The sequence below is a fragment of the Siniperca chuatsi genome, linkage group LG16 (assembly GCF_020085105.1).
Source record: "Siniperca chuatsi isolate FFG_IHB_CAS linkage group LG16, ASM2008510v1, whole genome shotgun sequence".
NCBI classification, from domain to species: domain Eukaryota; kingdom Metazoa; phylum Chordata; class Actinopteri; order Centrarchiformes; family Sinipercidae; genus Siniperca; species Siniperca chuatsi.
In genome coordinates this window covers 11,066,321-11,090,269 of record NC_058057.1, presented here as the reverse complement: position 1 = coordinate 11,090,269, position 23,949 = coordinate 11,066,321, and the positions used below count along the sequence as shown (strand labels likewise).

General features: G+C 40.5%; 1 protein-coding gene across 3 annotated transcripts in view; it reads left to right on the top strand.

The window, feature by feature from the left end:
• The window catches only part of LOC122863639 (MAM domain-containing glycosylphosphatidylinositol anchor protein 2-like), a 178,410-nt gene that overhangs the window by 81,213 nt on the left and 73,248 nt on the right, over window positions 1-23,949 (top strand). For 2 of the 3 annotated variants that reach the window (XM_044170307.1, XM_044170308.1), the window contains exons 4-8: window positions 3,892-4,088; window positions 7,621-7,756; window positions 8,012-8,281; window positions 21,004-21,095; window positions 21,214-21,451. In XM_044170307.1, coding sequence (XP_044026242.1) covers window positions 3,892-4,088; window positions 7,621-7,756; window positions 8,012-8,281; window positions 21,004-21,095; window positions 21,214-21,451 — 933 coding nt within the window. The remainder of the gene's footprint in view (window positions 1-3,891; window positions 4,089-7,620; window positions 7,757-8,011; window positions 8,282-21,003; window positions 21,096-21,213; window positions 21,452-23,949) is intronic. The other variant, XM_044170309.1, reaches the window with a different exon arrangement.

Sequence of the window (23,949 nt, the reverse complement as noted above, 5' to 3'; positions counted from 1 at the left end):
TCTCGGAGAATGATATTCAGTTTACTGAGATATCTCTGTTACACAGGCACCATCGTCAGAGTGAACTTATTGCAGAAATAGATGCATCATGCCCTCTCCCACCCTCCAAACACATCCATCCGCCACCACAATCACACTTTAGTATGAAGCAACAGCTGACACCAAATAGATACAGCTAGCAGGAGCTAGTTATTGTGGAGTGTAGCCATGAGATAGAGGTCATTGTTGCCAAGGAGTGGTGAGATGGAGAGAAAGGAAATGTTCTGACAGTAAATTACATGCAGGGTTCACATACTCCATCAGAGGCCTCCACATGAGGTGTATGTTATATATCACAAATATGGCCTTATTAACCTTTTGACCCACATAAGTGAAATGCATTAAAGTGCACAATTTAGCAAACAGAAAATACACATCTATATCGTGTTTTAGTTGTGCTGTCTCATTTGATGAAGTGTGTTTACACATAGTATACTGATGTTGCAAATTGTTTGCAATTTTAGGTCTTCTTACAGTACATTAATCCCACGCATTATGCATCAGCATGGAAATATCTCAGACATTGAATCACTCCTCACTGCCCATTATCTCATTTTGTTATCAGAGGATTTTATTTAAAAACAGCCAGCAGTGATATTTTTAGAAATCACACAAACTCCACTATTCACATTACACAGATGCCTTTGACGGACATTTAATCTGGTCGGAGAATGTCTAAAGAGCCAGAATATTATATATAATTCACCTCTTATTGATTCCTATTTATGTGGAGGTGACTCTACCATTTTTAGGATTTGCTTTTAAACCCCAGCTTCTAAAAAGAGGCTTGAAGGTGAGGTCCTTCACAGGGCAGGCTGCCAAGCAATAACTTTTCTAATCGCTTATGCCTTATGCCCATATTTCTACCAAAAAAATCCTCTACAAAGAGAGCACGTCACCCTTATTTGGAGTAAGTGCAGGAGACAGCTGCTATACAGTATCATCACCTCATTAACCCTGCATCTGGATAGCAGCAAATTAGATGTTTTTACATGCTCTCAACCCTTCTTTTCCTCCTTTTGTCTCTCTTTCTCTCTGACCACAACCTTTTCTCTCTCCCCCGCTGTCTCTTGCTGTCCCATGGCACAAAATAAAAGCAAATTGCTTATCTTTGACATAACAGGGCTGTTTTCACTCATGAAAGACGTTGAACAAATGCCATTCAGGTCATCGGCTCCTGCTGGTAATCAAGCTGGGACAGTGATTAGGTGAAATTAATCACGGGCCTCCGTCGCTCATGGCTGAAAGCCTGGGAGCCTGATAGGTGTTCTCTTCCCAGGTGACTTCGGCGGGCGGAGAGAGTAAAAGACATCAAAGCCAAGAAAAAATAGAAAAAAACTTGCATTAGATTAACACCCAAGAGACCAATAAAAGGTGTGTGTGGATCTGTACAAGGTTGTTAGTGTCTGTGTGTGTGTGTGTGTGTGTGTGTGTGTGTGTGTGTGTGTGTGTGGGTGGCTGGGTATGGGTAGGTGGAGTGTGGTTGTGAGTTTTCCTGCAGGTGTCTGCTTTTTTTTGGGTGGGGGTTGGGGGACATGAAAGGAAGGAGCTCAGGTTTGATGTGATAATGTAGCACCTTCTTTAATCTTCATCTTCTCTTTTATCCAAACCACTCACTTGTGCCTATTTGTCCGACAAATGTTTTGGTAGGCCTATAAAGTAGAAACCTGCTTTCTGCTATTCTAACTGGAATATCGACATTTTCAGGTTTTGTTTGAATAAAAAGATTGGTGGTAAGCTGAATATTATGCCTTTCCCTCCCCCCTGCTTGTCCTGTGAGACCTCATCTGACACACACCAACACGTCTGGCGTTTGCACATTCGTGTGTCATGCTGCCCCACCCCCGTGTCTTAATATCAGTGAAATCCAGAGCTTTAAGACTTGTCTTGGTTGATGGAAGTGAGCAGGAGTGATGCTAAGGTTAGCTCGCTGGAGCGATTAGCTGTACATGGGCAGATTTACCGGCCTGTGAACCCATAAACCTGCAATTACAAACCCTAACAACTCTGGCGCAGGCGGCCTGTACACCGCAGTTTTCCTCTGGGCTCGAGGATTTAAGCTTCACAATCAGTCAAGCGTGACTTCAGAAGCTAATTGCACAAGAGTGACACACACACACACACGCACAACATCCTTACGGGAGAAAAACTGATGGTGGAGGTGGAATTTTGTTTGAAATTCATCAAATTTTAATCCAGTGCGTACATTTCCATATTTCCATATTTATCTCTTTGCGCTTCTAGCATCCACTTCCTCTCTGCATATCATTTCGGCCCTATTAATAGCTCAAACCGCTCCTTACCTAATACACAAACATACAGAAACACAAGCTCACGCTCTTGTCACCACAAGGGGGAGACAACCTCCTATCAGGTCCGGCGTTCAAAGACATGTGTATCCCAAGGTAGATAGGACTGTCAATGAATCACTCCATTTCTGCCACAGTTGGTAAATTGACTGTTTGAAGCAGGAAACAGATGAGGGAGACGCTGGGTAGAGTCAGAGATAAGATGTAGGATTCATACTCTCCTCCTCCTCTCTATAATGAATCAGTGTATTTACTTAGAGCAATCTGCTCCCCTAAAATGGCCCTGCAATCGCTCTGTCTTCTCCGGAGTGTTGTCACCCCCTCCCCTGTTTTCCCCCCCCCCAAAGGTAATTGCTCTTACCTGAGACACTGTAATGGATCCTGGATGAAGTATTGACCGCTGCTAGATTTTGATTAAGGGGCTGTAGGGCAGAACATGTCTTTAATGAAACTGAGGAATCAGCATTCTCTGGCTGGTGCGTCGAGGCTGGATGTTGTGCAGTGTGGCCCACAGGCACCTTGATTAGGACCTGATCCTCAGCAAATCCAGGGGTGGGCCACAGCTACTGAATTAAAAGCGATGAATTCATCCATTAATAATACCTGAGGCGTGTGTAGTTTTTCTCTGGAGGCTTATAATCGTTAAAGATTTGAGTATTCATTTACTGTAAGCTGCTTGCACTCAGTCATCCACCTTGTTGCTCACTCACTGATACACTAACTCACTCATTAACACACTCAATCACTTTCCCCGTTATATGCAAAAGGTCAGCCTTTATCAGTTAGAATTTTAGCATGAGGGATAACTTGCATTAGCTTCTCTCATCCTCTCCCTTAAATTGCCTTTTTGCTTGCATTAAAACTGATTGCATCTCAGACGGAGATGAAAGGGAAACAGCTAGCTCCCCACGTTCTTTGAGCGTGCAAATGGACATAATCTAAAAGGCGAGTATTAGCATGCTAAAAGACACCACAGCTATGATGAACACCATTTGCCAAGGCTTAATGCGATAGCCGGGTAAGATGATTAACTTTTTATCCATTTAATCAACCACAAGCGCTTTCTCAAATAACCACTGTCTAGTGTTGGGGTAAAACTTCCCTCAGATCCGTTGGAAAATGGGTAGAGTAACAGATGTGTCAAATCACAGCGTGCCTAAATCAGAACAGAGGCCAGCCAAACATTATTCTTTGAAATGACAGACATCAAACATCATTTTGTGCACAGTATTTGTCATCCCCACTCATGCTGATAAATGGCTCTCCTAATGCAATGAGAATTCTGACCCTTTTGGTCAGATCTTTAACCACAATCAAGACGCACGGCTCGTGGGAGATTGTATTTGTGTTTACTGATGATATACTGTAAAGATTGTATACCTGATTTGTTTATTATTTCTACCACAGCTAGGCAAATATATATTTATGCGTGAAACGCATGATTGATCGATCCCAGAAGTCTTCACCTCATTCGTCAATTGAACAACTCATGGAAAAGCATTTATTGATTGCTTCCTCCTCTCTGTTTGTTCTCCTCTCACAGACCTTGACGACCCGGTGGTGACGGTGCACCAGAGTATAGGAGAAGCTAAGGAACAGTTCTACTATGAGAGGACTGTGTTTCTGCGCTGTGTGGCCAATTCCAACCCGCCTGTCCGCTACAGCTGGCATCGTGGGAGAGAGGTGCTGACGCAGGGTTCGGACAAGGGAGTGGAGATATATGAGCCGTTTTTCACACAGGTAAGACAGAGGCAACATGATATGGATGAAAGAATCAAATCAGAGAGAATAGTAGATGCAAAGAAAGATGTATTGTTTTATTCGGTAAATACCGCACAGGTAAAGGCTTAAAGATGTTGAATATGGAACTTGAGGTCTTTTAATAATGCTTTATGCTGGCTGTCATGAAGATACGCACCTATAGCCCTAACTCTGCACACTACAAAGAAAGGATAAATAGGCTGATGCAGAGTAGAGAATGTGAAACAACCATAATACGCTTTTGAAGGCATAGCAAAAGATGTGTTCATCAGGTGCTAAATTTGCTGAAGCTCTTTCAGACAGGGCTCTCTCATATTAGGAGATGCTCTCACGACCAGTTGCACCCTTCTGTGCGAAACCAAAATAAAGGGAAAAAATCCAGCAAACAAGCAGCGGAGCAGTTTTTGCAGAGCAGTTTCAGAATCTATTAACATTTTCAAATTCTTATGACACAATGATCTCTCACCATGAGAGAGTGTGTGTATTATGTTTTTTTGTATGATTGCTAATTTATGTGTGTAAAAACAATTTTTGCTGGTTAATGTTTCAATCACAACAGATAGAGCGAGCAAAGCATTTTTGCGACAAAAGATTGTGTTTACTCATGAATTGTCTTGTGATCCTGATGACAGTGATAATTGCCATTTCAAAAAAATAAAAATGATGAGCCCTGCACATGAATGAAACCAATTTTGATAGCGATGCTATCATTATTATTATTATTATTATTATTATTATTATTATTACTTGGAATTAAAATTCTAATGCATTGTAATGCAGTATATTGAGGGTCATGTCCTACATACGCTGTAGGGCCGTAAACAGATGCTACAAGTATGTAGATAATGATCTTCATCAACCTCTTTTCACAACACACACACACTGCATTTTCACAACAGAGATGAGTAAGCCACAGTAGCTAATTAATGAATCAACACATCTTGTTACAAAGGTGACGCATTGCAACGTGAAATACGGTAATAATAGTGTTGCTATTTCTTTTGCCTATATGTTTTGTTAGTATATGTTAGTAGCATTGGGATGGTGTTTTTTGTTTCACAAGCCTACCCCAAACCCTAACACTACCCCTTGTTATGCTATGGGACAGTAAAAGTTTTACTCATTAACCCTGTGCATAGCAATATCACTTTCACTAACCCAGTTTCACAAAGTTGCATGCATATTGAGAAATTACAGACACAGAAAGATTGAGTTCCAGTTCTCTCAATCGAGCGAGTGGATTTTCTTTACAATTTGAAAACTGAAAAGCTTTTTTTTTCTAAAAAAGGATCTTGTATAGTCAACAAAGAACTGATTGAGATTCTTCTGTCACCAGTAAGGGAATTGTAGTTTTTGAATTGATTGAGTTGAATGTGATTTGTGTGTTCTACGAGGAAGAGAAAAAGACATGCGAGAGAGGAAAAGAGGCTTAAGAAATAGAGAGAGAGAAAAAAAGGAAGTGAAATTGATGTTCAGCCAAATGGGGAAAGATGGCTGGAAACTAATGGAGTGGGTGAAGGAGGCTGAAGAAGCTGCACAACTGGGCCTCATCAGACTCATCAGCTCTTCCCTTCCCCATCCTGCTCTTCATACCTCTTTTCTCCTTCCCTCACTCCTTCATCCTGCCCTCTATTAAAGCTTTAATTAGGTCTGAAAATTTGAGGGCAACCCAAACCCAGAGATTAGCTTTGTGTGAGTCCAACCCCAAATAAATCCTGACTAAACTCCTATGAATTTGCTCATGTAAATGGCTTATAACATTATTTTTCAACAATATGTCTGAACTTGCCTGAAACATACTCAGGCAATTGAGTTAAAAATTCATAACTGACCGAAATCGAGCTTACAGGATCAAGCTGAGTCCATTAGAGTGCAGCCAGGCTTCTATTTTGGCCAGGCAGATTTGTGAATTAAGTTCATCTCTGTGGCTTCCTCTCTCCATTACTCTTCATTCCAGCTCCATTCCCTTTTTCAGTCCACCAAATGTTTTTATATTCCCACTGATACTTTAGAAATGCGGAGGTGGCATTTCAAACTCTGTAGGAGAACCGGTTCATAATTAAGTGAGGCCCAGAGCTGTGCTTTTATTGTACATACCCTGTCCTTTCTGCTGTCTGTTCTTTTCTCCTCCACCTCTCTCTCCATAATTTCCCCCCCAAAGTGCCAGAGAATAGCACAATTATTGAAGGTATAATGGAGCCATTTCTCATCTCTCGCCAGATTCTCACCTCTTTATAGTAGTCAATATGTTTTGATGTTTATGATGGGGTTTGATGTTTTCTTGTGGTATGATGTTCTGTTTGAGCATGTTGTCTAGATCTTGAGGAGGTAACCATTTAAAGCCCAGTTAGCAACATATTGCTCATCACCCAGCTGAGGCACACATCCCATTCATGTCTATTAAGACATGTTTATATAGCTCTTCTGTTCAACTTCCTCACTCGTTTTCATGGCCCCCATGTAGTCAACACGTTTTCTTGCTGTTCACCAAGCTGGTTTTGATTCTATGTTCCCAAAGATGAGCATCTAATTCCTCAGATAAGTTAAAACATGAAAACAAAACTGGAGAAATACTATTTTTAGGTGACAATGACAGTATACTCCTCCATAATTTCTTTGCCCTTTACCGCCATAAATCCTGTTCCTGTAGCTCTTGTGTACTTTAGCGTTCAATCTTTCCATCAATATGGCCATCAATCCCCCTGTCCAATTTGGTTTAATGTTTTTGTCCTTTCCATTCCTTTCTCTGCCGCTTACATTTTCCAAATATATTTTCCTTCCAATCTGCCCCCCTGCTGTGAGTAAAGCTTGCACTCTGAATACCACAGATCTCACATCCTGATATCTGCTCCAAAGCAAAGGAGGTGACAGAGAAGAAAGGAAGTGGACTGTGGGTCCATGGCTAATCTAATACAATACAATTCATTTATCCATGAGCCTCATTGGATATGAAAGGGTTTGAAAGACGTGAGTGATTGTCATGTTGTGTGGACTGCCGCAGCGTGTGGCTGACTCATGTTTTAATCTGCCGCCTCCCCCTCCAACCCAACACCCACGCATTGAAGTCAGCCAGATCAAAGGTTCACATCCTCATCATAGCCTTCTGGGCGGGGCTCATGGTTGACAGGCCAGGCTGGAATCAAACACATTCTGTGGAGGGATCCCCTACTGAGCCCATCCATATTTCTGTAGCTGAATGGTGGAAATACTGCAGGGCTATTGACTAGAAAGTAATCCACACGTTGGTATTGAGCAAGTTGACACTTTAATTTTCTTGAAAAATACCAGCATCATTTTTTATAGTGATTTTACAGTAATGTTCTTGAACTCTGCTACCTTTTCGTTTCATTTTTGGCTTCATTAAAACTATATACATCTCTTTGACCTTTCTTTGGAGCTGTTTGGCCTTTGTCATGTCCTTCCCAGTACCTAGTTTTCTGCATTTCTTTTTCTTGATTATGTTGATATTTTTGCACACATTTGCATACCAGTGTTGGTTTGGTCTGAGCTGCAGGGGGAAACGAAGATTTTGAAGCTGAAGAACCTGCGTCCTCAGGACTACGCCAACTACAGCTGCATCGCCTCTGTCAGAAATGTGTGTGGGATCCCTGACCGCAGTGTTATCTTCAGACTCACCAATAAGACAGGTGAAGACTTTTCTGCATGATCATTTTATAAGCATAGTATACCGAAAAATACTTTTTTTGCAGTGATTTTGATATTATTCTAAGTAGACTGCAATATGAAAACAGCCTTGTCTTAATAAACGTGGATAGACATGGAAACAGACAGGTAAAGTTGTGCGCAGTCTCTCAACTGACATATGCTGTAACTGTCATAACTGCCAAAGTTGTCCATCTTCTGCCAGTCTTTCTAAGACTCCACACGCTCTTTCTCCACAGCCTCCCCATCTATCAAGCTGCTGGTGGAGGATCCTATCGTGGTGAATCCTGGCCAAACGGTATCCTTGGTGTGCATCACCACTGGTGGAGAGCCACCCCCAATTCTCACCTGGGTCAGCAGTAATGATAGCCTGCCACAAAGGAGCGTGGTGAAGGGGGGCACACTCACACTTCCAGCTATCAGCTCCGATGAGGCGGGGGTCTACAGCTGTGTGGCCAGCAACAACGTGGGAAACCCAGCCAAGAAGTCCACCACCATCGTGGTGCGAGGTGAGAAGGCATGACTGTATGACCAGATATATGGAGCCCCAAGGCATTTAGTATTGCATAAATAAAGAAGACATTATGAAATAGAGTAAAATCTATAAAATAACAAATAAATTGTGAAATAATGCGATCAATTATTAAAACTCAACACATTCTGAAATGTTATTTCATCGTTCTAGTTTTCATAATAATTCAAGTTTTAGAGTACATTTTTATTTAAACACAGAAACTTTTATTTCAAAATGACACATTTTATTTTATAATGTTACTTCATGACAGTGGAGCCGTCATCAGCAAGCTCAGCAACTGTCAGCTAACTAGCTAGCTCCTGTTGGCTGCAACTACCAATGAGGAAGACTCTTTGTGTTTTCGCAGAGTTGTGCGTCTTTCTCTGAGAACATTTATAGACTCAAAATGCAACCACCTAGCTGCTGCCGCTAACATTGACTCTTCACTTTGATGCTGAGTAATAATCTAAGCTCACGAGCCAACCCAACTAGTTAGCTGCTAGTTAGGTAACGTGCAGCCGTGTTAAGCTAAATAGAAGCGAAAGATGGTTACTATGTCTGTGTACTGTGTGTATGTACAGCAGCAGACTGTAGTTAGTTGATTCAGAATTACTTTGACATTGTAGTTGTTCTAGCTAACAGGTGCTAGCTGGCTAAAGAGGCTGATGGTATGTGAGGGGGGCGGTGACTGGTGACAACTCCATGAAAAGTGGCATTATGAGATCAAATTGGCGTGAAATCAAAGTGTCATTGGGGAAAATGCCATTATACTGTAAGAAGATTTTTGAAAAAGGGAATCTTAAAATAAAAATGTAATATAATTAAATAAAAACATCATATCTCACTGTTATTGCTGCTTTTGGGGGTAAAAGAGTATGAAAACGTGAATTACAGTAAAATACACTGATTAAAAGAGTGGTTAACACCAATTTAACAAAAGCAGCAGGGCGAGGGCCATGGCTGCCTGTTTGGCCATTATCAGGGAAATTATTTTTTCCAAGCTGTTCTTCACCTGAGTGGCACACGAGGCAGAAGAGCATCTGAGCTTGTTGTAGCTCATTACAGAAAAAAAAACCTTATCAAAGTAGCCTACTACTTTTTGCATGCTTGTCATATTGATAGTTCTCTATCAACGTGGATACACAGAAGGTGAAGTGCACTTTTACTTGTCACCAGCCACGTGATATGTACAGCAAAATGCAAATAAACTACTTTGAAGGTTAATACTCAAGACAGGCAATTTTACCATATGCAAAGAAAAGCTGTTTTGATATGAGACCTGCACAGATGCGACATGATGCATGAGGAAATCGACTTTCATACTCTTAAATCGACTGCTATCACTAAGCTCGAGGATTAAGGGTGGTGTGTGACTAGGCTTTCATCTGTGACATAACAGAGGATCCCAACGCCCTGAATGTGAAACTGCAGGATCCTCTTTCAGGTGAATAAAAAGATGCATTAATTAGTGGAAGCCTTACAAACAAAACAGCATTCATGGGATGATCCAAATGTGAAATTTAACTTTCCAGAGAACATCATACACATACAAATGGGACACATTTGAATCCAAGTTCAACAAATTGGCTCAGAAAGTTTCTCACAGAGTTTTCTCTTTTCATCTCAGAGATTATGCCACAGCTCCATCATCAGGTTGCCTCTATGTTCAGCCTGTTTGGAAGCATTTATTTATGCAGCCATATGCTCCCTGGGATGAAAATCAAATCATCAACAAATCATTTCTGATGGCCCCCCTGACAGATAAACCCCTTCTCTGTATTGTGAAAGTGCCCATATAGTTGAGGACTTAAGAATTGAGAGGCTTACATCAAAGATAAGGTGTCAGGTGTCCCATGGCAGCAAATAAGTCAGAGCCAACTCACTGCAGGCAATCGCTGCAATAAATATCACGCTTTCATTGATGTGTCATATACGTCTGGAGCTGACAATGATTCTCATATGGGTTCTTGCTAAAATATCAAAACAATTCACCACCTTCAGGCTGCTACCATTTGGCTCCATCAATCCATATACCAAAGCCAAATACAACATATTGGTTCCTTAATATTGCCCTAATCATATAACTTATATATGTTAGCTCTTTAAAAAAAATCATATATGTTAGGATAACATTGATCAATAGACTTGTATATTCTCCTAAAGCTTAAAAGCCATCAATGACATCTGTGTGACTCACTAATTTACTGCAGATGTTTAAACAAAAGGCAATCAGAGGGGGTTAAATAAATTCACAAGTGACAATAAATTCTGTCCTAAGTAAATCAAGTCAGTGAGTCATCACACATCTTAGTGTGAATTTGGGGTGAAAATAAACTAAACCAAAGAAATCTAGGCAGTCTAAAACTAAATGGGGAGAAGCTTAAATTACATAATTAATCAATGCGTGACAAAGCTAATTAAGGATCAATAAAACAGAAAATTAATTGGAAACATTCTTATGAGATTGATGAACAGTCACTCTTGGCAGTGCAGTTGTGGGATCAATAGTTATAGACAGTCACTTAAGAACAGAGTGAGGGGTTGTAAATGACATCAACACAAAAAGTGCAAATGTACTTAAATGACATGTCACTTTAGCTTGGACATTGAGAGATACTGATTATCAAAGTAAAGGAAGACAAACTTAAATGATATCACCATTTGATGGGAAACACTCTGATGTCCAACAAAACATCACTGATGTCAAAATGAATTTGGACCATATTGAGACCTATAGGTGCTGTAAAAGCTATAAAAGCCAAAGCATTAAATTGTGGGACGGACTGATGAACTACGAAAAACATTCAGCACGTTATCACACATCTCAGTGTGGCATCAAGATTGTTCCCCTGAGTCTGATGAGCTGTCACTGACGCAAATGCAATTTTGGGATCAACATGCACCAGATGACGAGGGTGGGCGGTATAACCGTACATTAGTAGACTACATCATTTATAGAAGTATCAAGTATGGATTTTATTTGTTTCTTAATAACTTACTGCATATTAACCAGTGCAGCAGCCATGAAAAATGGAGTGAAATAATGGAGACACACATCGCTGTATGCCTGACATACTCATGTTCATGGACTTGTTTAATTTTTAAAAAAACATAGCTTGTGCAATATGTCAACAGGAATAGTCTACATATTAACTGTATTCTGCTCGGCAACTGCCTTTTCAAAAACCAAACCATGTCCCTGATCCACCCTTTTCTAGAACAATTTCTCCATTGTTTGCTCATGCCTTTGCAGCATGTCTGTGGCACAAACTGATCCCTCCTCACTACCGTAAGTGAGTGTCACGCTGCATGAAAACAAGCTTACAGCATCTTTCCATATTAAGGGGACTGGCTGGGTGGGTGGGTTGGGTGGGAGTGTGCTAAATTTCCACCATTGGCATGAAATTTCCATCACCATGGATACTGTTAGATGTTTGAATTTAGAGTGAGTGACGATAAAGTGATGTTTTTCTTCTTTGATTTTAATTTCTCTCCGTGTTCTGTTAATTTTGTCCAAACCCACCATAAAAACACAATGTAAAGTAAGCAAAGATTTATGAGCATGACAAAACTAATGTTCGGAAAGTTGCCATACAGAATTTAATTTTGCTGCATTCTCTGACGTGTGCTTCTGTTTATGGGTAGTGGATTTAGCCTGATAATGGTAATTGAAAGTCGAATATGGCTATATCTCCCGATATTCTTTTGTTTTTGTTGTTTTTTACATAAACACACAACAAAAATGTTTAATGGATCCCTTAAAGCTACTTTTTTAAAGAATTATGACCAAGATATGTACTGAGTGAGACATTTTACAGTTTAATTAACTCGTCAGTCCTGTTTAGTTGACAGACTATGTACCCCAAACATAATTTCTTGTTACTTATCGGCTGACATATTTACGGCCATACCGATATATCTGTGATAAACTCATATAACCTGTCTTCTTTGAATTGTATTAAAATTACACAGGAAACACTTTGGAATAACTACCATGACTGTACTGTATATAATACAATATACAGTATACAGTACAGTCATGGCACTTGAATTGAATGTATTGTATCTCCTAACGCCGTTCCATCGTGAATAAATTCTAATCTAACCATGTAGGAATTAAGATAAACCATTGTGTTTTGTTCTCCTGCTAATCTCACATGTTGCTTCTTCTCTAGTTGGATGGATTTTTAATGAAAATGATTGTAATGGTCGCACCTAAAATTTATTTCTTTTAATTAAGTTTGACAAAACATATAGGACAGTTGCTCCACTGGCAACTTTTTACTGACGTGATACAGTACATTGAAGTGAGGCGAAACGGAAAATTGAAAGAGGGTAAGGCAGGCTCACGGCTAGAGCACAGGCAGACCTTTAGTTGCTCTTTGTTTGTGTGTGTGTGCAAGAAAGAGAGGCAACAGAAAGAGACAATGTCTGCCTATGTGCATTTGGTGAAGGCTGAAATGTTCAGAATTATAAGCACTTGGTAAGAAAATGCTGGTCATCTGTGCGTGTGTGCGTATCTGTTGATTGTCATGTGCATATACTGCACGTGTACATGAAATTTCAATTGATTTTGTTCTTCTACACTCAGTTCATTTTGCGTGTTTTGCAGGGTCACCCTGTGGCCTCATCGTTGCCTATCTCAGCTTGTTCACCCTCCTCTCCAGTCCTTGAGAAGCCCTCTCAAACTGCTGTTGCCAAAGGGGTCTGTGTGTGTGAAAACACACATCTCTCCCCAGCAGATGGTAGTTTCTCTGGCCATACTGTCCCACCAGCCAGACTGCCTTCCAGGGCTTGGCCACCTCCACAGTCAGCCCAGCAGGCTACTGGCATCACATCACCCTGTTGACAAGATCCCTTTTATGGATTAAGGGTCCACAACACGTCTTCAAATACAGGTCAATACCCTGCTTTCCCTGGCCACTTCAGTCCATTATGTCCTCCACAAACACGCCAGTCTGTGATATATCTGCTATGACAATGCAAAGATACTCTGCGCTGCTTGTTTCTTCCTTTCTTCTGTTGCTCAAATATGAGTAGGCAGCTCTCAAATGGAGAGTTGGTGAATTGAGACAGAACTGTCTGTAGATGGTGTTGTTGAAATGGGCAGCTGGCCTGGCATTTTGTTTTCATGTCTCCCCGCACACAGACGAGCAGACTCTGTGCATGTGTTTCCCGTCTTTTCGCTAAGCAATGAGTTTTCCCTCTGTGTGATGTAGAGAAATGTGCATTGCCGTAGCTATCTAAGATTTAAAATCAAATGCTGCTGTGTTGTCATCGGATTTTCTCGACAATTCCTCCTGTAGTTCCTGACAAATTCAGGTATGAAGCATTTACGGCCAAGACATCCATCATTCCGACCTGCTAGCGTAGACACAGCTAATTCCGCACACCCACGCACGTACACACATTCGAGCATAAACACAAAGTCAAACATGCTAGCAACCATCCACACTTTGTAACTCTGATTGGAAGCTTGCTGTTATTTATAGAGAAGCAAAAATGCAATCTTTTTCAGTGTGAGCTCCCCGCTGTTTATATTTAGACTTTTTGGTGGGGAGAAAACAATCATGACGTGCCTTGTAAAAACCTGGCTGTCAGCATGTGAATCAACATGTGAATGACCCTTATCAAATTTGCTTTGGAATAAATTCTGGTCGAAAGCTGAATATATTTCCATTCATGAATGCCAGATTTAATGGCTGGATGGCCAGAACTGGCACAGGCAGGCTGGTCTCTTGGGCTGCGGCCCTAAGGACTGTCCGTGTGTGTGTGTGTGTGTGTATTTGTATGTATGAATGTGCCTGTGTTTGTGTGTTCAGCGCCTGTGTGTGCGTGTGAATCCCTTTCAACATAAATTAAAGCCGGAGGTCAGCCTGAAGGTTGAGAGCAGTATTTAGGACTCCTTTTTTTTCCCCACCAAAGAATGGACATGTGTGAGTGGCTGTGATATTGTAAGGGTGCTGATGCATGGGAAATGTGTTGGTGCTAATGTGAAGATGCATGGAGTGATAATAGGAAAATGAAAGGTGTTTGGATGGTGGTACGAATGTGTGTATACCAGTGTGTGTGAATGCCTTGTGTTTTGAACCGTGCTAATGCATGTTGTCCTTTTTTGTGTTTAACCTTGAGCGGAGCAGATGAGGCAGAGAAGAGTGGCAGTTAGAGAGACATCCATCTGCCTCTGAGAGATGAGTTCAACTTCACATGCTGATATTCTCTGCAAGAATGAATGGAGAGCACAGTATGATGCCTGCTAAGAGACAGACAGACAGGATTGATTGAAAAATGAGATGGACTGATGGGTAGACAGGAGCATAATGATTCAGAGTGAGAATGGAGTGAGACATGTCTTTCTTCTCTACCAGACAGAGGCAGGGAGAATCCACTGGAGAGAGTAAGGAGGGAAAAAACACATTCAAGCATCTTTTTTTCTTGCACTGTTGCTGCATTTGTGTGCACATAAGTGATGCCATTGTGTCTTTGTCATTATGCGCCTACATATGTGCATATTATAATCAGTATGTCAGTGCTGTGTGTACTTTTGCCCTGCTAAGAAGCTCCCCTGAGGTGATATTGTAATCCTGCCGTGTGACATGAGCTCTCTGTAGAAGAAGGCCTCAACCGGGGCTTTTCTCTTTGTGTGATTATCTGCGCTTTTTATGTACAGGCCACCCATTATTCCCACAGGCTATTAAAGCTATGGAGAATCATACAGGCCCGCTGCAAAAGGCAAAAGCACTTGCAGTTAAACAAAGGAACACAGGGACACTGTAAAATGGACGGTAATGATACAAAAGAATGCCTTGAATATCCACTGGATTACCATTGAACTACATGCAATCTGTCACGCAAGGAGACATGTAATGCAAAAGTACAAGCAGAACCTACATTTCTTGTCTTGATAGTACCATGAAGAAAGTAGCTCCTGTTAAGTGTCCCTATAGTGGATGTTTTACTCCCTGGCATGTTACCACAGTCAAGGTTCAATGACAGGAACCTCTGATGATGATGAAAGGAAACCAGCTTCCAAAATCATCAATAATTCATGCAGAATTTGTTTGTGCATATGTTGACTTGTGTTTTTTGCCCCAGTGATGCCTGTGATACTGGCAATTTTTTTTTAAATAACGCTGGATTTTCTACACTGGTGCCTGAGATGATTCCTTGCTTTAGTTGGCACCTAATGAAGGAGCTACCACTAGACTAGCCTAGATAACAAGTTATGGTATTCTGTAAATGAATCCTGCTGCGAGCCCTTAATATTTAACACAGTACAAACACTAAAGATGATCTTTATAAAGCTTATAATGTTCAACTTTTGTTGACTCTGACAGAGATGCCTTTATTCAACTTTGTTTTTGCCTAAACAACAGTTGACATCATCTCAACAAAAATGTAACATTGTGCTTCTTAAAAGTTACCATGAAAGCTCATTCTTGACCTTTTTTTTAAAGAGCTTTCAACCATACATCAGTGGATGGTTTACTCAATTGCAGAGGTGTAAAGACTAACCACTAATACATATCAGAAAACTGATACAAGACTTGGTGATTAGGCTACATCGCAGTACGACCACAGATCCGACCCAAATGCTGCATGAAATTTGGAAATTCTCCCTGTGCACACATCAGCCTCACACACTTGCCCCCCTTTTTTTTTGGTAGCATCATTGTACACAGAGCAACGCAGGATAACAGCGCAGCAGGCTACAAACAGTTTTGTTTCAAAAGTACAAAACTAACTGTAATAGAAATAGAGAAAAGAGGCCTGAGCAACTTGTTTCCATTCGCTGCTCTAGTGCTCTCAGCTCCTGAATGAAAGCGTAGTTGGATAAACTACGTTTGAACCAGACATTAGCTCCACTTCGTCTACTGCCAGCCAGCGTGATCACCACTTCAACTGGCAGCCCTTTCAGGAGCCAGGCAGGAGACACCAGCTTCGTGGTGAGCCAGGATTTCATTACTGAACTATGACCGTGTGGAAATCTTGATGTTTTCATAACGCAGATGATGATCAAAACACTATAACGTGAGTCGTGTAGGTACAACCTGAGTTGACATGCAATTAAAAAATTCTGATTTGGGTACAGCCCTAATTAGCATCTAATGCCACTTCCAATTGGGCCCTAATTACAGTTATCCAGTTTATCACTGCCGCTGCTGTTGGTGCTTACTCCTGTTGGTGTGGCAGAAGTCTAGAGTATTAAAAAAAATCAAGAAAATAATTTATTTATTTTAGTTTCACTTAAAATATAAAATTTTAATTATGGATGAGTCGAATTGTACAGAATCACCTTTGAATCGCAGCATACACACAGATACACACCCCTACTCAGTTGTCATGGAGATAGATCTGAGCTCCCATGTCAACAGATCCATCGCCATAACAACTGAGCAATATATACATACAGACTCTCTAACTCCTGCTGTATACACACGTACTCTTGTAAGATATTAATGATGTTGTGGAAATTGTGGAACAATAGTCGGAGACACAGTTTACCTCCAGAGCAAATGGGAAAGTTCTGTTTCTAAGAGGAGCCCTCGTTAAAGATTCATGTGACTTTTGCCATGAATTGGTTATCAGAAATGGGAAGGAAGAGCGACAGTGCGCCATCACCCGATAAAGTCTCCCAACTCTGCACTTCTCACCTCACACACTCACCACAGTCCCTTTTAAAATACCTCCAGTTTTCAAATTCTCTCCCATGCATAAGGGAACAGGCACCATTTTAGTCACTGCAGCTGTCCAGCAAAATTTACTACAACCAGGGGACGTAATGCCCACTTATCGCTCTTGTACACAAATGTAGTCAATTTACAGGAATGCCTACTTGCTATTCAATATTTATGGTCAGACAAAAATTGCAGGAAAGGAGGTTTGAATGTGGAGGAAGGCAGGAAAGGAACCGATTCTGAAATATGCATGAGTGCACATAGGCAGCACTGGCTATTCTGATGTGCACTGAAGCTCTGTGCAGAAATGAAGGAAGGCTGAGTCCCCATGAGCAAAATTGTGGGGAAAGTAGGGAACAGAAAAGTGACCATAAAGATTTAATCAGACATTTCAACTCTGGGTTTAACTAGTAGTTAAGATCTGTGGTTATGGAATCTAAATCTAAATCTGTGTGCAAGTGATGGGAGCGATTTTCAAATCAGAATGTACCATTGCACCTTGCACTATTTTTCTTAACAAAGTTGACGTACAGTAAGTCAGTAAGCATTAAGTCTGAGATTGTGGTTGCAGATATTCAGACACTGTGGTGGTTTTCTTTTTAATGAAAACATAAAATTTATGTTATCTCTGATGGGTGACATGTTCTGATCACTATGATAATATAGCAAGTCTCCTTGGTGTGCTGGTATTATCATAGATATTAAAAAATGGAGCACAAGCACCCAGGTCAGTGAGGACTATAATCTGTTCTTCCCGTATGTCAGTAATCAGTCCAGAACTTGTTAATCAAATTATGCAAGTAGATGGAGAATATGTTTCTTTCTTTTTAATGATTTGGTTCTAATCTCTTCAGTTTTATGTTTTAGTTACATTTTAATTTGGAGTCAAGATAAATTAACACCCACATTTTATATGTAAAGCCAACCATCCTTTATAGCACTTGGAGCTTGCAGCCCTGTTAAGATGGACATATATTCAGCAATGTTTGCAAAATGATGGTCCTTGTGTTAATTCATGTTCTTTTGAATATTTAAACAGTTAAATAATGCATGGTTATTCATAAATGTGAGCAATGAAAGGCTCACAACTTGACTTTTCAAAGGTTAATTTGCACCAGTTGACGTTTTTAGGGACAACTTGCCTTGATACTCTTGATGCTGCCTGAGAAAAACCTTGAAACACATAATTATATGTGATTATATGTGTTATTGTGAACGGAGCACATAAGCCATTGACTGTGCCCTTTTTAAGTCCTTTCACCCTTTTCAATGAGACATCAATCTGGCCTGTCAGTCATCAGTTAAATTTAAGGGATATGAAGTGGATACCAAATAGTAAGAAAGGGTTAAAGAAAAGGCAAATGATGCAACACATCTGGGTCCAGTTTCTTCTAGAAAGCCATCCCATCAAGTGCACATTGGTCCACACTGTATTGCGACAGGATTGCAGGGGCCATGGGGCACTTTAGAATTTGATTCATCACATCCTGTGGTCAGTTAAGTATATCTACACAGCACCAGAATTTCATTTGGCCAAAATGGGCCAATTTTGTTCAGCAGCCCAAACTTTGTGTTTTCTACTGATAAGATTAGTGTGTTGTTAAATACATTGCAGGTACCTCAAATTTACAAGTCACGCCTACCTGGAGCAGTGACCTCCCTAATGAGCAAATGTATGCTATATTTACCTCCTGCATGAGCAGTGTAGTTTAGAAGTCAATTGAGATTTATCAGTCATGGTGATGAGTGGATAGCTGATAAAGGGGTTCCACAGTTACCTTTCTTGGCAGTAAATGGGTAAAGGAAGGGGGGTCGATGTGTTAAACACATTACGCAAAAGTGGAAAAATGATTCCATTGAGATTTTAGAAATGTCATTCTGAATGTATGAGTTGATTGTAAATTCAGGCGAATAAAATGTATGACAAAGAACAAAATAAATATTAAATAGAATTGCAAAAATGACTTGCTGTATAGAAACACAATGGTTCAGCCACCAGCAGGCACACCATGTCTTGTTTATTCTCTCAGTTCATTTTAATTGAGACTCTACAGTTAAATACCTGGAGGTTGGACATGGATGTAAACTGCAACTTGACTGGTTGGTGGAGGCATACATCTGTTGAGCGGTAATTCTATTTTTTCAAGAGTACTGAATTATTTTTTTTGGCCAGTTTAACCTTACAGTAAAGTAGAGCTGGGTCGAGGATTGTTAAATGCCTAACTGTGTTACAGTTTCTTAAGTTGAGAGAAGAATATACTTGAGCTGGAGGAAAAAGAGGAAAGCAGTTAATCCAAATGTTTATCCGGTGTCACCTGTGACAGCACAATGACTCATAGAGATGTGTGGAAATAACGTCTGTGTGTGTGAGTGTATGTTTGTGTATGAGATAATACTTGGTAAACTCTGCTGAGGATGTCGCTGAGACACAAACGCCTTTTCACACTGTCAAGATATAACTACAACTCTGTCTCCAGGTGTTTTCACTGTCTGACATGTAGGAAATCTTTGTTCCCTCACAGATATGCTCGCTTAATGATTTCCACCATGGACTTAGTACTGTCTCATTAACCTTATACTATGTATGTTGGCTTAAGGCAATTGAATCTTGGCATGTATGTGGTAGATGTACACTGTGATGCAGAGCTGAGCCTAAATGGGAAATGAAGGTGGGTTGCAGGTAATGCCTTGTATTATATTCATATCCATAATGGTCACAGATATATACTGCTATTATGCTAATTGCTACAGTTTCTATGCCAGTACTATTGAATTATACAACATGACTGATAGGCAGTGTCTTGCAGAATAAGTATATATGGGATACAAGAATGAATGCAAATGCACAGTGGTGTGTGTGAGAGTGTTGACATGATTGTAATATTTGTATCTGACATGCGTCAGAAATAGAATTCTCTGCCTGCCGACATGGATTTCAAACGCGAGAAGGAAGATCATGTCAAGGAGGTGTGTGTCACTCGTCTCTCCCCTCAATGTGCAGCTCGGCAGGCATCACAGTGTTTTGCACATTCAATTTCCTGTGTTTAAATCTGACACGCAGGTTTTGTTTTCGTTTTCCCTTTACCAAACTGAATATGATAATGTCACTTGGGAATTGCTAGATGAAAAGATTTCCATGGTGCCGTCAGCTTTTTTTGCTGAGGAGATGAATTGAACAGTAGGCGCAGGGGTTTGGAACCAATACAGCATGCATTATAATGAAATCATCTTCTTTTTCCGTTCAGAGAAGCTATGCTTTGAAAATGGAGTTTGCAAACCAAATTGGATTAGAAATGGTGGATATTTTGTTAGGTATCTCTCCAATTTCACAGTGTGTGTGTTTGTGTTTGTGTGTGAACCTGCTTGAATGCTGTAGGATTCTTCGGTCCGTAGCTATCAATATTAATGTTGGTTCAAAGCTTTAGTCTTCAAAACAAACATATGATTCTGCTTTATCTGTTAAGTTCTTTGTTTGAACCTTCTGCGGCATCAAAAGCTAAACTTTCAGTTGTTGTTTTAGAAGAACAGTTACAGTTGTCATATCCATGTCTACTCTTACACTTCTGGTTTAATACCACTTTTATGATTTCATGACCCCGGTACTGAAGTGCATCTAGATGTGCGAGAAACATGTTTTGCTCACAATGCTATGCTCAGATCTGTTAAATCAGCAAGCTGTGACACAATCCAGTCTTTCTATGTATTTGAACAATGTGTGAGTGTGCAAATACTGAGCAGGTACGAGTAACAAAGTCAAATTTAAAGTACATTCACTGGAGATGCATAACAGCGATTGTGGACCAAGTGTGGATGTTGCGAAAAGTACAAAAAAAACGCTGGAAAAATCTATTTAAAAAATCCATAATATCCTGTCTTTGGGATTATATCTCAGAAATCACATCAATATGACAAGCAGAGCCATAACCTACAGTAAATATCTCAGCGTTTGTTCCAGCAGCACATCGCAGACTTGCAGAAGGAACAAGTGCAGTGTACAAATGTAAATCTAGTTCTAATAAAATTGATTATCTCTTCACAGCTTTGAAAAAGGGGCGATTCTGGATCACTCCTGACCCCTACCACAATGATGACAACATCCAGATTGGACGTGAAGTCAAGATATCTTGTCAGGTATAGTTAAGGAAAAGCACTGGCAGAAAAGCACACACATGTATACCTATATATAATAAGTTTCACTAAGTTACTCATCAATGCAACACAAATAACAACAATGTGCTGAATGTCCAAGGTGGAGGCAACCCCACCAGAGGAGCTGACTTTTAGCTGGCTGAAGAACGGCCGTGCCCTGCGGAGCTCAGAGCGCATGGTTATCACCCAGACGGACCCCGACATCTCCCCCGGGACCACCAACCTGGACATCATAGACCTCAAGTTCACCGACTTCGGCACGTACACCTGCGTGGCGGCGCTGAAGGGAGGAGGCATCCCTGAGATCAGCATTGATGTCAACATCTCTTCCACAACTGGTGAGCCTCACACCCCTTTGTGTCAGTGGCGCATCTACACACCCCCCCAACACATTTGACACAAACACACACATAGACATCGTATAGCTACTTTAGTCATACACACATGCTTTAGATGATCATGAGAAGAAATTGAAAATGCCTATTGACAAAGCAAAGGAAAAAAAACTGGCAGTGTATCTTAGACTGTGGGGCTTGGGACTTCGACTTTTTAAAGGAAAATTCTTAAACAATTTAAGTCTTATATTTGTAGTTTTTGCTATCAATCCTATCAGTTTTTAAATCATTTTACTCTAATCATGTCCATTCAGGTCATCTAAACCATTTCCTTTTTTATTATTATATATTATATTATAACTCTATGCTTTTACAGCTATGTTAAGTACAGTAGGTCAAAGTTGAGAAGAAAATTACTATCCACTATCTAATGAGCATTTACAACTGACAGATGTAAAAATAACTTTAATGTTCAGCTTGGTATCCGTCTCTATGTAAGGTGTATATAGTATGATTAAAGTTGAAAACCTGTCTGAAGGCTTATGTGGTTGCTCTTGTATGTGGATGTTTCTAGTACAGTAGGTATTTCCCCAGATTTCAGCAGTTACGTTGGTATGTAACAGATAGGAATGGTAGCAATAATGTGAAATAAGACCAGATTGTAAGAAAAGTAAATTTCTCTTTAAATGGTCAGTTCACCCAAATCTTGGAAACGTTATTTCTTGTGGTATAAAGCAATGTTAATACCTTTGGTTTTATTGACCCAAGGGAATTGAAAAGAGAATTCTGCACCCCAACACAATGGTGATGAATTGAGTTTTTTCTGTGATGTCAGAAAACAGTTCCCAATGAAATGACAATTGACAGTGAGGTCTGTGGATTATCCAAACTAACCAAGACAAGTTTTGGGGGAAGGACTTGTTTTTTGTATGCGTTAGTAGCACAAACAAAACTCAATTTACCGTCATTATGCTGGGGTGGCAGCATAAATCTCGGGCCTCAAAAACTCAGAATATAAAAACAGATTTTTTTCCAGTATGTGTGTGATTTGGGTGAGCCGACCCTTTTAAGCCCTCTTCCTGGATCGTCTCCACAGGTTAAGAATGCTTGTATGTCTTCTTTAGAATGTTATTCACTGCCTGACTAAATTCCAGTAATTTGTCCTCAGCTGAAAAATGTTCAAGAACCACTGGCTTCTACTGTAATTTCTAGTTACTGCAGACAATTGTATTACAGCACCAACACCACTGTATTGCATTGACTGTTCCATTGGATTCTTGTGAACCAAAGCTGACTCCATCAGTCCGACTAATCAGAGACTAAACATCCATCGTCCTCCCATCTAATTGGCTGCTTCCACCACTGTTCCGACTAACGTTTGTATATATGTGCACAGCATGTTAATAACACAACATACCAGTCCACCTTGTCTACTGAGCTGCATCATTGTAGCTTCAATCATGGCATGTTGAGTAGTCTCATAGAAACAGAGCAGTGTTACAGCAGCCGTTCATTGTGTCTTTTAGATACTCTGCTGCCCTATTGCATCAGTTGTTTCAGAACAAGGCAAGACGTAGGTGCTTGGATAATAAAACATTTTCAGTCTTTAAAAGAACAATCAAAGGACAAAATCTGCTGCCAAACATCTATTTTTCTATCTGTCGTTTCAGATTTTAACATCAATCAACCCTCTTCCTGTCACATTTTAGCCTAGAACAGCTTCACAGGCAACAAAAGAGAGCCTGACTTTTAGAAGATTGCTGCATGGCACATTTAGAACAGTTAACAATACGTTTTGTGCTTTCTCACTTCCTGCAGGCGCTGCAATAATGGTGAGATGCAGTGGTTAGAGAGACAAAGCGATAACATATGTAATGGGACAGGAATTGTGGTCTTTATCTGTAATCTTCAGTGTGAGGTCAATCAATGAGCAGCAACTGTGTGGTGAGGCTCCGGTGTCACCACGCATTACTTCATCGCCCATCGACTCCACCAAGGGGTGCGACCCAATTGACTCCACACCTCAGATACACCACGATTGGGAGTCTCCTGCTTGCCGCTCACTCATCCCAGATTTCCAGATCTTCCATGTGGAGGACTCCCATTGGTTGGTGTTGCCGCTGGCACAGGAGATATCTGTTTGTACTCTGATAAGTGACTTTTGGGTATTTTGCAACTTGTGATTGGGTTCATAGCGAGCTTCATATCCCCTTTTGAGCACACACGCATGCACACTCGTGAACAGGCACATTGACACACTCACGCACCCTTACCTCCTCTCACCGTCTTGTTTTTCTGTGGCACACACACACACACACCTCGCTGCCACTCACAGCATGAACATGAAAGTGGTGTGTCGACCTTGGGTGCATAATTATTGTTAGATAATCCTTTGATAATCCCTACGCTATAAAACAGTGGGATCAATCGCACCTGCCAAGATTGTTTCCTCATTATCTTTTAAGTAGTGCAGTCTCTTCTTTTGGAGTGCCTGGGCGATG